This window comes from Pygocentrus nattereri, chromosome 18 (assembly GCF_015220715.1).
Source record: "Pygocentrus nattereri isolate fPygNat1 chromosome 18, fPygNat1.pri, whole genome shotgun sequence".
Lineage (NCBI taxonomy): Eukaryota > Metazoa > Chordata > Actinopteri > Characiformes > Serrasalmidae > Pygocentrus > Pygocentrus nattereri.
This window is the reverse complement of record NC_051228.1, coordinates 8778583-8795942: the sequence shown is the minus strand read 5'-3', so window position 1 is coordinate 8795942 and position 17360 is coordinate 8778583. Positions and strand designations below refer to the sequence as shown.

General features: G+C 40.3%; 1 protein-coding gene across 4 annotated transcripts in view; it reads right to left on the bottom strand.

Annotated features, from left to right (window-relative positions):
- Nucleotides 1-14393, bottom strand: part of LOC108435133 (pikachurin-like) — a 32564-nt gene extending 18171 nt beyond the window's left edge. For 3 of the 4 annotated variants that reach the window (XR_001858421.1, XM_017710735.1, XM_017710736.1), the window contains exons 1-9: nt 14061-14393; nt 12163-12272; nt 9338-9424; nt 8282-8308; nt 7613-7730; nt 7339-7474; nt 3178-3344; nt 1812-1909; nt 1403-1721 (exon numbers count right to left, since the gene is read on the bottom strand). Coding sequence is in view for 3 of the 4 variants with exons in the window: in XM_017710735.1 (XP_017566224.1) it covers nt 1403-1721; nt 1812-1909; nt 3178-3344; nt 7339-7474; nt 7613-7730; nt 8282-8308; nt 9338-9424; nt 12163-12272; nt 14061-14160 (1162 nt within the window). In the remaining variant the exon portion in view is untranslated. The remainder of the gene's footprint in view (nt 1-1402; nt 1722-1811; nt 1910-3177; nt 3345-7338; nt 7475-7612; nt 7731-8281; nt 8309-9337; nt 9425-12162; nt 12273-14060) is intronic. The other variant, XM_017710737.1, reaches the window with a different exon arrangement.
- Between the last annotated feature and the right edge of the window lie 2967 nt (nt 14394-17360).

The following is a 17360-nucleotide window of genomic DNA, read 5'->3' as shown; positions in this document are numbered from 1 at the left end:
CTAACCTTAGTATCTGTGACAAGTGTGAATGGAGAGAGTGCACTCAGGACGCCAGCGTGTCTTCTGCCCTTCAGCAATGCCGCGCCACCGGGCTCAGCACAGTGCCATGACCTTTTAAGCACATTACTTGAAGAGGCGGCGTGAAGAAGGACAGTGTGAGTACATGCAAAGCCTTAAATGTCATGTAAGGCGCCATAATATTTATTATCTTGGGTTTGATGTCCCTGTCCTGGGGGACATTTGCCTTCTTTGAAAATGTAAATGTTCTCAATGGGCCTCAGTCATCAACCATTCTTAAGAAGAAAGTTCTTCAGAAAACCCACAAAGACTCTGACATTCACCAGTGCTTTGTTATTTGGGATTTGTCCTTAGGTAAGAACAGAATCTACACACACTCAGCAGCACAAAGGTGTGAACAGTACTGCAGTACTGACAAAGACTTTTTTAGGACTTTTCACAAGAACAAGTTCAAGAAAAAAGTTAGGAAAATACTAGTGAATGAGGCCCAGAGTTTCTTAAGATTAGGGCTGTCTAATGATTAACCCCTGAGTTTTATAAAGGTTTAACATGACCATGCTATGATAATAAATACTATTCAATTGCTTTAAATGGCGAGGTGCAGTTGTTTTTTCAGGTTTTTGTTGTTTATTCTTATCCTATCAAAAGAGCAATTCAAATAAACTACGTTCAGGAAGTGTTCCTATCCAAGCTATTTTTGTAACATAATATGTTACATCTAAATACACCGATCAGGCATAACATTATGACCACCTCCTTGTTTCTATGCTCATTGTCCATTTTATCAGCTCCACTTACTGTATAGCTGCACTTTGTAGTTTTACAGTTACAGACTGTAGTCCATCTGTTTCTCTGATACTTTGTTAGCCCCCTTTCACCCTGTTCACCCCATGGACCCTCACAGAGTAGGTATTTTGTGTATAAAAACTCCAGCAGCACTGCTGTGTCTGATCCACGTGCACCAGCACAACACACACTAACACCACCACCACCACCTCAGTGTCACTGCAGTGCTGAGAATGACATACCTCCCAAATAGTACCTGCTCTGTGAGGGTCCATGGAATTCCTGACCACTGAAGAACAGGGTAAAAGGGGGCTAACAAAGTATCAGAGAAACAGATGGACTACAGTCTGTAACTGTAGAACTACAAAGTGCAGCTATACAGTAAGTGGAGCTGATAAAATGGGCAATGAGCGCAGAAACAAGAAGGTGGTCACAGTGTTATACCTCAATATGCAATATGATATAATGCCATTTCAGCACTGAAGACCAAAAATTATGGTCGCATCATCAAATTTGTGACTTAAGTCTGGCTCAAGTCCAAGTAATATGACAAGTCCACACATCTGATAGTAATCAGGCCTAATAAAAGCGCACTTACTGTCTGAGCAGGTTTCTCCACCTCGGCCGAGAGCACAGTGGCAGCGTGAGCCTCCATTTGTGAAGTCATCGATGCAGACGCTGTTTGGAGGACATGCTGTGTCCTCGCAGGGCAGATCATAGAGCTGCCGCACTGGCCCTCTCCAGTGGTTCACAGGCTCTGAGGATGAGGAGAATGCAGATGTGCTGCCAGTAGGCGTCGTGGTGGAGCCGAATTTCGATGTGTTCATGCCATAACTAACACCACTTAAGCTTGCTTGAGACTCTGAATTTCCCAAAGATGGTTGACTCTCTTGATTCACAGGGAGATCAAGCATCAGCTGGAAAATAAAGGAGGGGTGCCGTACTGTGATATTTCATTTTATGCATTTAATTAACTGTAAACTGGGCACCAATGATAAGTGTCTTACCTGCTCATGGAAGGTATCAATGTGATAAACATCTAAATCATAATCATTCAGCGTATGGTCTGTAGAGTGCTGTTGACCACTGCCAGTTTCTTGCACACCTGGGAACCAAGAAAGGTTGTCATTTCATAGCCCATGTTAATAATGACTGGCACTGGAATAAACATCTTTATTAATATAATAGGCCTTTATAAATGTCTATATAAGTTTATGTCAGTCATTAAAGACTTGATGGTGATGTTGTGTAACCTTAAAGGTGAATTCCACCAGTTTTTCAAAATATCTGCATAATTCAGTGGCGGAGATGTAAACAAAGTCATTCAGAGTGGTTTGATGTAAAATGGTTCACTTGTAAAGAAACTCGCTTATTGTAACGCGGAGCAAGGAGGTGGACGCATATGTGGAGATAAGCGACTTTTACTACGGGCAAATCCAGGGTCATGGTCAAGACAGTCCAGGTTCAAGTGACCAATACGTAGAGCAGGAGGGACAGACATAATGTAAATAAACAGGCACACAAACAACAGGGCTGGAAGAAAAACAACATACATCAAACCTCAAACATCAAACAACAAAGACCAGCAAAGACAAGGGGCAAACACAGGGCTTAAATACAACAGGGATGATGAGGGACAGGTGGAGTCACAAAACAAGGGGTCGGACTAGACGGAAAAACAAATGCACATGGACAATCAAAAAGTAAACAGAAAAAGCACATGGAGTAGTGGGAGGATCCAACCATGACACTTATGCATATTTCTTTACAGTGGTTGTGATAGGAACCATGGGTCCCAATGTCTACACCACAAATATAGCCATTTTATTTACTATCCAAATCCACCAGTGAATCTTCAAATGTCTTTTGAGTGTTATATGTACTGTTAATGAATGCAAAATAGTGATAAATATTTTTTAAAATCTTCTTTGGGTACTATTTTGCCTTAAGACACCCTGCATGTATCCTCCACCGTGACTAAGATTAAATAAACAGATTAAAATACATTATAGGCCAAAGATTTATGACAAAACTCCCATAAAACTATAACTCAGACATAAGATATCTTTCTGTGATGGAGCTTTTAGATGCATTAAACCCTTTAGCTGTATGGTTCCTATTATCACCACTGTGAACGATTCTGACTCAGTAAGTTTCTCTGGAACAAACCATTTTACACCAAACTTCTCTGAATGACTTTGTTTACATCTTAACCGTGATATGAGTTCCCCTTTCAGAACTTCAGCAAACTTACTTCAGTAAAGTTACACAAAAACACACTTAAGACACACCTAAAGTGAAAACCTCTGGAAATGCAAACCCTAGGGCTTTACATTAAGCTACTATGCCTTCACAAACGTCCCTCAGACTCACTAAGCGTCCAGATGGAGCCAGTAACAGGGCTTGGTTGGCTTTCTCCATACATGTTCACCGCCTGCATCAGGAACTGGTATTGTGTATCAGGGCTCATGCCTCTCAGAACCATGGAATGGGTCTTTGCTGGCACCCTTATAGACGTCCACTCAGTGTCCAGCTCAGGTCTAGACATCAGAGACAATAAAAATTTCACAGATTGCACACTGCTGTCTTCAGAAAACCTTGTGTCTACAAAGTTTCAACATAATTTAGAATAATGTGACTTCTAAATGTTTTCCTTTCAAATTTCTATCCTTTGTGTCTAACTTGCAAGGTCAAAGGCAGGAGAGGTGAACCAGTAACCAGAAGGATGTTGGTTCAAATCCTAGGACTGACAGGTACACGTGGCTGTGCCCTTGGACTTAACCCTCACTGTTTCTATCTTGCAAGGTGAAAGGCAGGAGAGGTGAGCTAGCAACCAGAAGGGTGTGGGTTCAAATCCCAGGACTTACAGGTACACATTGTTGCATCCTTGGACTCACCACCCCCACCCCAGGTGGTGCTGCTCGCCTGGCAACAATGTGCTGCTTCCAGATGGGATACAGGCAAAAATTACCTATTTCTTTTACAGGATAAAGTACATAATTTTATGAGATTCTCTTATGACAGTCATAACCATCATATTGATAAACATCAGCATTGACTGCAAGTTCACTGTCATTTAATGATACTGGAAATGTGATCTCAGCAGCCAGGCCCATGATAGGCACTATTCACTGGTATTCAGCAGAATAAATGCTTTAGTCAAGGGTCGTGGAAACAGCTCTGTCCACTTTGACAATAACAAAAACATGGTGTGGTTTAATATAAATGTTTCCTCAATAATCACTCACTGAAACAAGTGGAAACATTCAGTGAAAAAATGAAAAAAGTGGATTCCAAACTTTTAATCAGTTGTCTGTAAGTTAAAGAGGTTATAGATATACCTCCAAACCAATTCTGGAGATACTGTAAGATAAGAAATCTGATGAAGCAAAGCTTTGGCTTCTTGACAGTAAGACCCACTAAGGCCGTTATTTCTGAGAAGATCATGGAACACTTCGGTAAAGGCCACGAGGACACTAATTATTTTACCATTCTTAACTCAGTCCTCAACAGTAAAGAATCCTCTCTTAAGACAACCTGGGAAACAGATCTTAATGCCTCCTTTGCTCAAACAGAGTGAGATTCTGAGGCTCCCAAAGAAAAGCTGAAGACACGACTCATTCAGTTTAAATTTATAAACAGAGCATATTGGACTCCATCTAGACTATATAGAATCGGCCTACTAGATAGGTCCACTTGTTAGAGCCAAGCCAGGCACATTGATGCACATGATTTGGGAATTCCCTAATACACAGGTTTTCTGGTCTGACATCCAATACTATATTGAGGAAATTCTGGGCAAACACATTCAGTTCTCACCTGGATTGTGCGTCTTGGGGGAGCCTTCTGCTTTGTCAGATTTGGAGCCATCTAAGGCTGACAAGACTTAATGCTAGGCCATAAATTGATTGTTAGAGAGTGGAGGGCCTATACAGCACCATCTGCATCTCACTGGTATGCAGACATGGGCAGCTTGGCTGCACTGGAAAATCCATCGTTCAGGCTTCAGAAAAATCTGGACACATTTCACTCTAATTGGAGAAGATATTTGTCTTATCTGGACACACGAGGGTCTGGATTTTTTTTTTTTTTTTTTACTACCTAACTGTCAGATTGTTTTAAATGAAAATACTCTGTGATCCCCCACCACACCCGCCCCCCCCCCGGAGATTCGCACGTACCCTCATCTAACACTCAGAATTCAATTCATGAAGATCTTGCTAATGAGCTGATGAGCTGACTCAGGTATGTTTAATGAGGCAGTGTGCTGAAGTCTGCAGTGTTTTGGCCTGCGAGGACCAGAGCCTGACACGTGATCTAAGAAATGCCACTATCGTTGGCAGATTGCAAAATGATGCCACAGCCATCTGTGGCCAGGAGTCAAAGAAAGCAAAGCGCTCTCTCTATGTGGGTAGGAAGGTCCTTGCTCTCCATCCACCACTCAGCACAATGCTAATGTTGTCTGATGTAACAGAATTGGTAGTTAGCATTCTACTCCAAGCATGTTGATCAGTCTTATGACATTGTGTTATTAGCAGTTACATCCATTACATGTAAGATTAAACATAACAATCCAAACAATCCAATGCAATGGCATCCACAACTCTGTGGTTTTGGGATCTTCATGACACTGCTTCAGCTTTTTTGACTGGAGCTTTACGAGTCTAGACAGCATTAGTTGGGTAAGGGCCATCTGGTTGCCATGAATAAGACAGACACTATGTGAATAAAAGGCTGTCTAGAACTTTTCATTAACACAGATCTACATAAATAGCCTTGTTCACTCATGAGCAGCTCCGGACCACCATTGAGATGCTGCCTAACATGTGTGCTATAGTGCTTCTTAACAGAATCTGGTGACTCTGGTGGACTCAACTGAATGGACTTGGAATTAAAATGCTCCCAAAAAGCCGCTTTTCAGCTCTCCAGCAGTCTTCTGGACAATTGAGCGAGTCACGTCTTTCTCTGATCTAAGTGTGTGGTCCTGTGATAACGTCAAATCACATTTGGATGTGAGGCCTAATGCTGAATTGAGTTTCCTCCATTCAGTCAAAACACATCAACAACAACGTTGTTGTGTGAACATGTAAAGAAACTCTGAGCTTCTCTGCTTTTACAGGTTTCTCATGAGCATCATTCCAGTCCATATGCTCTTCTGTTGACTTGGAAAGGGTACATGTGATTCAGCTTCAGCAGCTTGTTCTCATTTAGCATTTCAAGTGATTTATTATTTTTCCAAAGCTCCATATAAAAATGAAAGGAAAAACACAGTCCAGGAGATGAGATTGATTGATTGATAAAGCTCCTACACCAAGTATGTAGGTTATCTGGAAAGCAATAGGAACAGTGAGATAAGATGTTTATGGGTTGTTGACGGTAAAACGTGGAACAGCTGAATAGCTGACACTGTTCTGGGCCCATAAAGAAACAGTTCAGGTCAGGTTGGTGCATTCTTGTTACTGCATGGCTTTAACCAGCTCAAGCTTGTTAAGCTGGTTGACCAGTTTAGCTGGAAAACCAACATAAGGTACATTTTCATGGTTTAGCTGGTCTAACAGCATAACCAAATTGATCAAGCTGGTCAACTAACATTACCGGCATGAACAGGCTAGTCAATCATCTTGATCATGCTGGTCAACCAGCTTGGGCACTCTTCTTGACACCTGGGCATCCATGAAACTTAAATGAAAACATATAATTTGCTGTTTTTTGTCTATGTTTATAGGATTAGCTGGTCTACCAGTATGAACAACTTGATCCAGCTGATCAACAAGAATGACTAAACTGGTGGATTAGCATGACCAAGCTAGTCAACCAGCATGAACAAGCTAGTCAATCAGCTTAAGCTTCCTGATCCACCAGTTTGGTTGTACTTATTGACCAGCTTGGTCAAGTTGATCATGACAGTAGGCCAGCTAAACTATTAAACTCAAATGAAAATGGTTTAGCTGGTCCACCAGCTGCATAGAATATTATTTCACCTTGGCCAGCTGGATGTCCAGCTTGTCAACCACCTCGACCACTGAACACCATCTGAAAGCAGCGAACAGCAAAAGGTGGTCTTAGCTGTATTTTTCAGAAATGGATGGATGGATGGATGGGTCTCCATTAAAAGGTAGCATCTATGTTATGCAACTGAATTCCATAGGAACATTCATTCTGTTCCACACTACATGTAGACACCAGCTCATCCAGTGTTTCTTATGAAATCAAGGGTATTAATAGTGGCACCAGCCACTGCTATTTTGGGAAGGCTTTACACTAGATGCTGGAACATTGCTGCAAGGATTTGATTGCATTCAGCCATAAGAACATGACTGAGATTCCTATTCCCTATTAGAAGAGTTGTATGGCTGCTTTAGGACATATACAGTACAGCCTGTGTCTTTTTCTGTTGAGTTGGAGAGATTTATCAGCTTTCTAAAGCCAGCTCTTCAAATGAAACAAAGTAAAGTGTAAAAATCTCATAAGGTCAAGTACAAACTATTAAAGCACAGAAGTACAGTAGCATTCCTGTCCTCTACAAGGTCGTACCTGATGTAGGATATGTGGAAGTACAAGACAGGTGGACTGTCATCGCTTAAATCAGGTTGCCATGACAATGCAATCTCTGTGTCAGACACAGCCATGACACTGGGCTCAGGTGGGGGCGCTGGGCGCATGCAGGGATCTTTGGATGACAAAATAATGGAAAATGAAAATTGTTTAATTTGTCAACTGTTCTTGAAGGCAGTGCCTAATAAATCAAGTGGATATAATGACATGAGTGTATTTCCTTCAAACAAATCCATTTCCTTTTCAGACTGACCCTTACCACTGGTGCGGACACCCCGGGGCATGCTGGGCCGCCCCTGACCTGCCCATCCATAAGCCCCCACCGTGACTGAATACTCAGTAGCCACATCCAGATTCCCAATGACCGTGGCCTGGAGAAAAACCCAAAGAATATTCCGTGTTAAATGTATGGCCTGCACGAGATTAATGACAAGAATATTCAGTCAATTACCCACTTATTAACCCCTTAAAGGAAAATCCCACTGATTTTTGAAGATATGTTTGTGTGGTAGATGTCATGACCCCTGGTTCCCATCACCACCACTCTAAAGAGATCTGAGCCAGTAACTTTCTCTACAATTAACCATTTCACACCAAACCACTCTGAATCACTTTGTTTACATCTCCAAGATCAAATTATCTGCAAATTTTGAAACATTAATGGCATTTCTCTTTACACTGCAAGATCCTATCTGTGGACCAATGCTTCATCCAGAAATACTAGCATGATGATCCATTAAAGCTGGTAGGATCCAGTTATAACTAGTTGTAATATGTGTTTCCAGTATTAGTTCATTAGCATAATTCATAGCATTTAATGAATAATAAATCTTAAAGTTCTTAAAATCTTGATAACTAACTGAAAAGCCTTCAGTATAAAGTGTTATGCGTCGCTCATCTTAGAATCTCTAGAAGTACTTACAAATTCTGCATGGCCGTTATTCTGCACCTGAAAGAAACAAATTCTTAAGTTGTATTAAATTCTTACAGGTTTATTGTAATTTTAATAAGAATAGCAACAAGGAGCATCACTACACTAGATTTACTGGAGCACATGGCTCACTACAAACACAGGGTGAAAAATTTAACCTTGATTGTTGGGCTAAACACCACAACACAAACATTATGACTCCACAAATTCTCAGACACTACATTTCCCATACTGCCCCTGTATATTTTCTTTTGAATTTCCCATGAACTCAGACTGCTCTCCAGCACAAAGAGAAGGAGTGAAAGGAGGTATAGAACAGGGAGAAGGAGTGAAAGGAGGTATAGAACAGGGAGAAGGAGTGAAAGGTGGTATAGAACAGGGAGAAGGAGTGAAAGGAGGTATAGAACAGGGAGAAGGAGTGAAAGGTGGTATAGAACAGGGAGAAGGAGTGAAAGGAGGTATGGAACAGGGAGAAGGAGTGAAAGGAGGTATAGAACAGGGAGAAGGAGTGAAAGGAGGTATAGAACAGGGAGAAGGAGTGAAAGGAGGTATGGAACAGGGAGAAGGAGTGAAAGGAGGTATGGAACAGGGAGAAGGAGTGAAAGGAGGTATGGAACAGGGAGAAGGAGTGAAAGGAGGTATAGAACAGGGAGAAGGAGTGAAAGGAGTTATAGAACAGGGAGAAGGAGTGAAAGGAGATATAGAACAGAGAGGAGTAAAAGGAGGAATGGGATAGGAAGAAGGAGGGATACAGGGAGATCCAAACAGGGAGAAAAAGAGAAAGGAGGATTGGAACAGGGAGATGGAGTGAAAGGAGGTCCAGAACAGGGAGAAAGAGTGAAAGGAGACCCAGAATGGGTGTGAAAGGAGGGTCACACCCATCCTGTTCTATCCTGTCTTCATACACGTTGTTTTACCTCCATGACTGGCAAACAAAAAACGAGCTGTGCCCCGTTTGATTTAGTGAGTGCCCCAGTACAGCCAGCGGTCTAGAAACTCCCCTGACAGCGAGGCTTTTTTGAACTTTGGGGAAAAATCCACCCTTACTCTGTTCCGCATTTCCAGGGTGATGGGAATGTCCACCACTACTTCTTTTCTACCAGATGAGGAGCTCTTTATCTCCGTGCAGGTGACCTATAAAAAGAAACGGATGCTTCACATCAAAAACGTTAACTGTAAAATGTACAATGGGGTCTTAAAGTGTAAACGTCGTAAAATGAGCCTCAAAAATTCAAAGATTCTTGGCTTTCTTGGTTCAGTCTAGCATTGTTTCAAGTAGGGGGTCACTCTAATAGATGACCTTACCACTCACTTTCTCACAAACCGTGACACCGAATAAGATTTGCTTTGACTTCTGTTTAACCAAAACGTGCAGAGGGACACAGACAATTCAACCACCACTGATCGCTGTATTGACTAACTTGTGAAGTAATGATCAGTTCAGTCATGAAGAACATAGCAGTGCAAGCAGGCATGAGCTCATTCCTCAGCAATGTAGCCAAGCCATCATTAGGACAGACGACCCAGCCATGTGAGAACCACAGCCAAACTAATTGTGCCCAAGTGTTGAACCGTGACAGGACAGACAGACAGAGAGACAGACAGACTCTCAAGACTAAACCTCTATTAAGAACAGCAAAATATGAATGGTGCCTCATAACAGGGTTGTTGATCTGCAGTGATGATGCAACATATTGTAAAACAGAAATGTGTGCTAGATCAAGTACCAATGTAAAAATAAAGGTTCTTCAAGGGTTCTTTAGTAAAGACAGTGGTTCTACTTAAAACCATAGGTTCTATATAGAACCACACACTTAAAAAAGATAGTTCTTCAAGAGTTCTTTAGCAAAGGCAGTGGTTCTATTTATAACCTTGAGTTGTGTATAAAGCCACACATTTAAAAAAGATGGTTGGTCAAATGTTCTTTAGCAAAGGCAATGGTCCTGTTTAGAACCATGAGTTACGTATAAAATGTATGTATGTATGTATCTACATAGAACCACTGTCTTTACAGAAGAACCCTTGATGAACCTTTTTTAAGGGTGCACACACTTAGAAAAAGATGCTTCTTTGAGGGTTCTTTAGTAAAGGCAATGGATCGATTTAGAACCATGAGTTCTCTATAGAACCATTTGCATCCGTAAATGATCAGTCAGATTGATTTAGAATGTGTTGTGTGTTGTTCTATATTACACAAAAAGGGTTCTGATATTGTTACAAGGTTGACTTTGTAGCAATAGCTGAGCATTTTTTGGTGCTATATAGAATCATTTTCAAAAAGGTTCTACACAGAACCATATACAACATATTCCCCATCAACCTGAAGAACAATTTCACCATGCATTCAATCATTTAAGCATGCAAATGGTTCTGTGAGTGTTCATGGTTCTGTATAGAACTACTGCCTTCACTAAAAACCCTTGAAGTATGATCTTTGTAAGAATGCATTAGTGCATGCGTGAAACGGTTCTTCAGATTGATAGGGAGGGTTGTAGATGTTTATATATAGAAAATGGTTCTGTATAGCACCAACAAGGGTTCTTCTGTTGTTACAAACTTGGAATCATAACAACAGCTTTTTCAAAAAGGTTCTATATAGAATCACATACAACACGTTCTTTATGTGAAGAATGATTTCACTATGCATAGAATCATTTAAGCATGCAAGTGGTTCCACATAGAACTTATGTTTCTACATAGAAACATTGCCTTTACTATAGCTTATAAACCGTCTTTAAGTGTATAGAGTGTGATAGACATTCTAGAGCACATCTTTATCTAGAACCTGCAGTCATTCACGAAAAGTAAGACACGTTCCCTTCAGTTGCTCTGAAACTGAAAGAATTACTTATTCTTAAGTTACTTAAGTATGAAGAGATAATGATTAATTCAATTCAAGGTTATTCCTAGATTACGTTATTCCAAGGAGAAATGAAGTAAGATTTATCCTTCCTTTTCTGTGTGAGAGTTGTGATGGATACCTTTCGGTTCTGCTCTAAAATGTCTTCTTTTTGGGCTGACATGTTTAACTGGTTTTCCCAGTGTCGGCTCTGATTGGTTGCTTGGTTACCTCATTTTCTTTACCACATAGACAACAGCAGGCATTAATGTCTGGCATAGTTTTATTCTTCTTACTTCTTCTTACTTTATTCTTACAAAGTGGAAATGTGAATTTTCCGCCCCTTATTTAAACCATGGCTTTCTGAAATTATGCCTTCTATAGACCTGGAGAAATTACAAGGTATCAACACAAGTTCAACCAAGACGTATGGGGAGGTTTAGGACCCTTTCATTGAACACCTTCAGTGCCACTGACTGAACTGTGGCATCCCACTTGGTAATTTAACTGCCAAGACTATAACACCTGCTATTATGTTTCACATGTTTTAATTGATATTGTCTGTGTTTTTTTGGGGTGTGGGCTCCTGCATACGTACAGTTCAGAACTTTCACTGCCTTTTTCATTTTTTTGGTGGGAGGGGGTGGGGGGCTTATACTACTGTGTTAGTCTACAAAAACCTAAAAGTAAAAAAATAAATAAATAAATAAATGAAACAGGATAAAGAAATAAAGATTTCAAACCTAACTGCCCGGTCTGTGTGAGAGGACGAACGAAAACAAACAGCTTCAGTTCCGTCTCAACAAGCAAGCTGAGATTGGAAATTGAATTGGTCTGAAATCTAATTTATTGAAAACCAGTTCTCTCTCCATGGATGGAAGGGCTTCAGGGATTCTGGTAGAAGTCATGCAGTGGTAGCACTTACTGGGTCCTGGAATAAACCCTGTCGCAAATGCAGATCGTCCGTTCACTCTATAAATTCAGACAAACTGCCTACTTTACAGCGTTTTCGTGAAGATGCTGTGAGGTTTACCTTGTATCCAGTGGTGGTGCTCACATGTCGCCAAGGCATTCTCCATCTTACACTGATGGCAGTACAGTTTACACTCTCCGCCTGAACATCCAGCGGAGGGCTGAGGTACTCTGTAATAAAAATGAAAATAAACACTCTAACACATGGCAAACATAACAAAACAGCCAAAGTTAGACCGCTTATTTCTAACCTTGTTACTGAATAAGCACAGTAGCAACTGAAGTTGCCAGAGTTTACACCCCTCATTAGTTTTTTTACAGAACGCTAGCAAAGTACACCCCTAAAGACGAGGGGGTGGGGGGGGGGTGTTGAGTTTTCTTTAGTAAAGCCAGTGGTTATATTACCATGACAACTCCTTCTATCTGAAGGAATAAATGGATCTTCACCGTGATTGTGCACCTGTGGTACACCCTGTTAGAAATAAAGGTTCTGCGCAGGTACATTTTTCATTCATCAGTGTACAAACAATGTAAATGTGCCCTCAAATGTACAACAGTGGTTTTAAGGTTCAATTATGTGCCTTAAATATGTTTGTTCAGGTGAAAAGTACATATTTGTACCTTTTCATAACCAAATGTTTTAAAAACAGAACAATAAAATTAAAAGCCTGGAGACGAGACGGGGTGTGGAGTCAATACAGCTTACAACACATAATTGCAATGGATTATGGTCCAATTGCAATGGATTATGTACCCTTAGGGTCCTGCCCCACTGATAAGAGACAAGTGACAATGTAGTACCTTTACAGAGTGTATGACTCTTAAAAGAACCTTTTGAAAAATGGTTCTATACAGCACTAATGAGGGTTCCACTATTGATTCAAAGACATTTTTTACTGGTACTATAGTGCAGGTGGACAATGTGATATTATATCATCATGCATCACCATAAATTACATCACAGTACACTTTTCTGAGCATACTGTGCACTCTTTAAAACGATGCCTCTTCAAGGACTCTTTAGCAAAGAAAATGGTTCTTTATAGAACCATAACACTTTGCATGATTAAGGGGATCTCTGCATGGTGAAATGATTCTTCAGACTGATGGAGAATGTGTTGTAAACGGTTCTATGGTTATAGGGTTGTATAAAGCACTAAAAAGGGTTCTTCTATTGTTACAAGCTTGACACTGTAACAACAGAATAAGCCATTTCAAAAATAACCCATTTCATTTTCAAAAAGGTTCTATATAGAACCATATACAGCATTTCAACGCATACTTAAAAAGACGGTTCTTTAAAGTTTCTTTAGTAATGGCAGGGGTTCTATCCAGAACCATGAACACTCAAAGAACCGTTTGCACGCTTCAATGGTGAAATCGTTCTTCAGATTGAGGGAGAATGTGTTGTATATGGTTCTATGTAGAACCTTTTTGAAAATGGTTCTGTTTAGCACCAAAATGGGTTCTGCTATTGTTACAATGTCAAGCTTGTAACCCTTTTTTGTGCTATACAGAACCATATACAACACATTTTCCATCAAGTACCATTTAAGCACGCAAATGGTTCTATATAGAACCACTGACTTCATTAAAGAACCATAATTTTTAAAAGTGTACTCTCTTTAAAAAGGTTCTTCAAGGGTTCTTTAGCAAAGACAATGCTTCTGTACAGACTCATTAACAGCAGTGTCCAACACCTGCATTACATGTTCTTCTTATAGCAATAAAAACATTAATATTAATAAAAAACTGAAAATATCTGAAGATGAGATTTCACAATAACAATCAATACAGTCTTTTACTGTAAAAAAAACAGTGGTAATAATGAACAGTGTGCTTGTCTGTTCTACCTGATGCAAGACTAAGAGTCTCTGTTGTAAAGCAGGGCAGTTTTCATAGTAAATCTCTTACGTAACAACTTTTTATTGACAGCTCTACCACGCTGACCTGTCTTACCTGCTGTGCCATCACTTTTCCTCCTGACCACTCCAGCTGGCGTCCCTCCAAACATCACCACCGCAAGAAAGAGCACTGCCTGCAGTCTGAAAAGCTCCATGTCTTAGCCTAAATGACCAATACAGTGAAAAATGACAACAAAGAGAAATCCAGAGATGACAGATAAGTCCACTCCTCACTCAGCGTCCAGCCTCCAGAGCTCCAGACTGAACCAGCAGACTGTTGAACACACAGCCAAGAGACACAGACTGCTCCTCCAGCAGAGCAGCCTGAAAGAGTCGTCTACTGAAACATGTCCACTCAGTACCATCTCCCCACCACGGAGCGCCTCACTCTCCCTCACTCCTCGGCTAGCGGTGCAGAGCTGAGGTGATTTTGTTAAGCTTGGAGATGCGTAACCACGTTAAGAAGATAACAATGTAATCCCGCTCTGAGAGCTAGACGTTTGATAAGCAACAGAAAGATACGCACTTTAGAAAGATGGTTCTTCAAGGCTTCTTGGTTCTATTACGAGCCAAGAGTTCTATATTGGACCATTCCATGCTTAAATGATGCTTTGCATGGTGAAACTGTTCTTCAGATTGATGGAGAATGTTTTGTACATGGTTCTATATACAACCAAAAAGTTGGGATGCTGTGCAAAAAGTGCAAATCATTTAAACCCTTTATTTAACTGAATTTATTGAAATAGTACAAAGACAACATATCAAATGTTGAAACTCAGAAACATTATTTGTGGAAAAATGTGTGAAAAAAGTTGTATTTATCTTAAAAGGTTGTGATGTGGCATGTTTACCACTGTGTTTCATCTCCTCTTTTTTTAAGAACACTCTGTAAGCATTTGGGAACTGAGGAGATCCGTTGCTGTAGGTTTGAAAGTGAAATCTTTTCCTGTTCTTACTTTTTTTTTTTACTCATTTCATAATGCACAAAAAGTTTTTTAATGGGTGACAGGCAGGCCAGTTTAGCACCCAGAATCTTTTACTATGGAGCCATGCTGTAATACATGCAGAATGTATTTTGACATTGTCTTGCTAAAATAAGCAAGGCCTTCCCTGAAAAAGACGTCATCTGGATGGCAGCATATGTTGCTCCAAAACCTGTATATATTGTTTAGCATTAATGGTGCCTTCACACATGTGCATATCACTCATGCCATGTGAACTATAACACACATTTACAAACACATATACACACAGATACAAACACACTAACCACAGGCCATGTAGGAGGAGAACAGAGTGAAGAACACAGCACCTCCTCACTTTTATTCCCCGCAGGTTCATCCCAACACCACATGTGTAATATAAATGTGTGGGGGGTGAACAGAGTGGAGGCACTGAAAATGGGTTATTTTATATGGCCAAGGAATCTGAGGTTGAAATTTTCAACACAGAATCATATCTGTTTTTAATTCTGTGCCACCTGAAGGCCTGAAGATCACAACCAACTAGTATTGATTTTTGGCCTTGTCCCTTGCATACAGAGATTTCTCCAGATTCTCTGAGTCTTTTGATGTTATTATGTACTGTAAATGATGAAGTTCTTTGCTATTTCACACTGACAAAAGTTATTCTTGAATTATTGCATTATTTGATCGTGCTGTCTTTTACAGAGTGGTGAACCCCTCATCATTTCTATTTCTGAAAGCCTCTCTGAGATGTTCTTTTTACACCCAATTATGTTACTGACCTGTTGCCAATTGACCTAATTGCGAAATATTCCACCAGGTGTTTGTTTTTTGCATTGCACATCTTTACCAGTCTTTTTTTGCCCCCATCCCAACTTTTTTGAAATGTGTTGCTAGCATCAAATTCAAAACAGTAATATACACTGTGTGCACAATTATTAGGCAAGTGAGTATTTTGACCATATGATCATTTTTAGGCATATTTTCTAACTCCAAGCTGGATAAACTTGAATGCTTAATGGATTTAAGCATAGCAGGTGATGTGTATCTGTGTAATGAGGGAGGGTGTGGCCTAAGGAGGTCAACACCCTATATCAAGGTGTGCATAATTATTAGGCAGCTTTTTTCTTTAGGCAAAATGGGCCAAAAAAGAGATTGAACTGACTCTGAAAAGTTAAAAATGACCAAAAGTCTCTCAGAGGGATGCAGAACTCTTGAAATTGCTAAGATATTGGGGCGTGATCACAGAACCATCAAACGTTTTGTTGCAAATAGTCAACAGGGTCGCAAGAAACGTGCTAAGAAAGAAAGACGCAAAATAACTGCCAAGGATTTGAGAAGAATCAAGCGTGAAGCTACCAGGAACCCATTATCTTCCAGTTCTGTCATATTCCAGAACTGCAACCTACCTGGAGTATCAAGAAGTACAAGATCTTCAGCACTCAGAGACATGGCCAAGGTAAGGAAGGCTGAAACCCGACCACCACTGAACAAGACACATAAGCTGAAGTGTCTAGACTGGTCCAAGAAGAATCTGAAGACAGATTTTTCAAAGGTTTTATGGCCTGATTAAATGAGAGTGACTCTTGATGGAAAAGATGGACGGGCCCGTGGCTGGATCAGTAACGGGACAGAGCTCCACTTCGAGTCAGACGCCAGCAAGGTGGAGGTGGGGTACTGGAATGGGCTGGTATTATTAAAGATGAGCTGGTTGGACCTTTTCGGGTTGAAGATGGGCTCAAAATCAACTCCCAAGCCTACTGCCATTTTTTAGAAGACACTTTCTTTAAGCAGTGGTACAGGAAGAATCTGCATCTTTCAAAAAGACAATGATTTTTATGCAGGTCAATGCTCCATCACATGCATCCAAGTACTCCTCTGCATGGCTAGCCAGTAAAGGCTTTAAAGATGAAAAACATATGACGTGGCCCCCTTCCTCACCTGACCTGAACCCAATTGAGAACTTGTGGGCAATTCTTAAACGAGAGATTTACAGTGAAGGAAAACAGGACACCTCTCTGAACAGAGTCTGGGAGGCTGTGGTTGCTGCTGCACAAAAAGTTGATCATCAACAGATCAAGAAACTGACAGACTCCATGAATGGAAGGCTTATCACTGTTATTGAAAAGAAGGGTGGCTATACTGGTCACAAATTTTTTTTTTATTTCTCAGAAATGTTCATTGTAAAGTTTTGAGTTGTTTGTTTATAATTCTCACTTGAACAGATGAAACAAAAAAAGTGAGATGGGATAATGTGTGTTTTTCATTTAGCTGCGTAATAATTCTGCACCATTATAGTTGCCCAATAAATGTGCACATATAGATATTCTCCTAAGAAAGCTAAAACTTCACTTTATTTTTCTTAAACATTCATGTTTGAGGTTTATTAA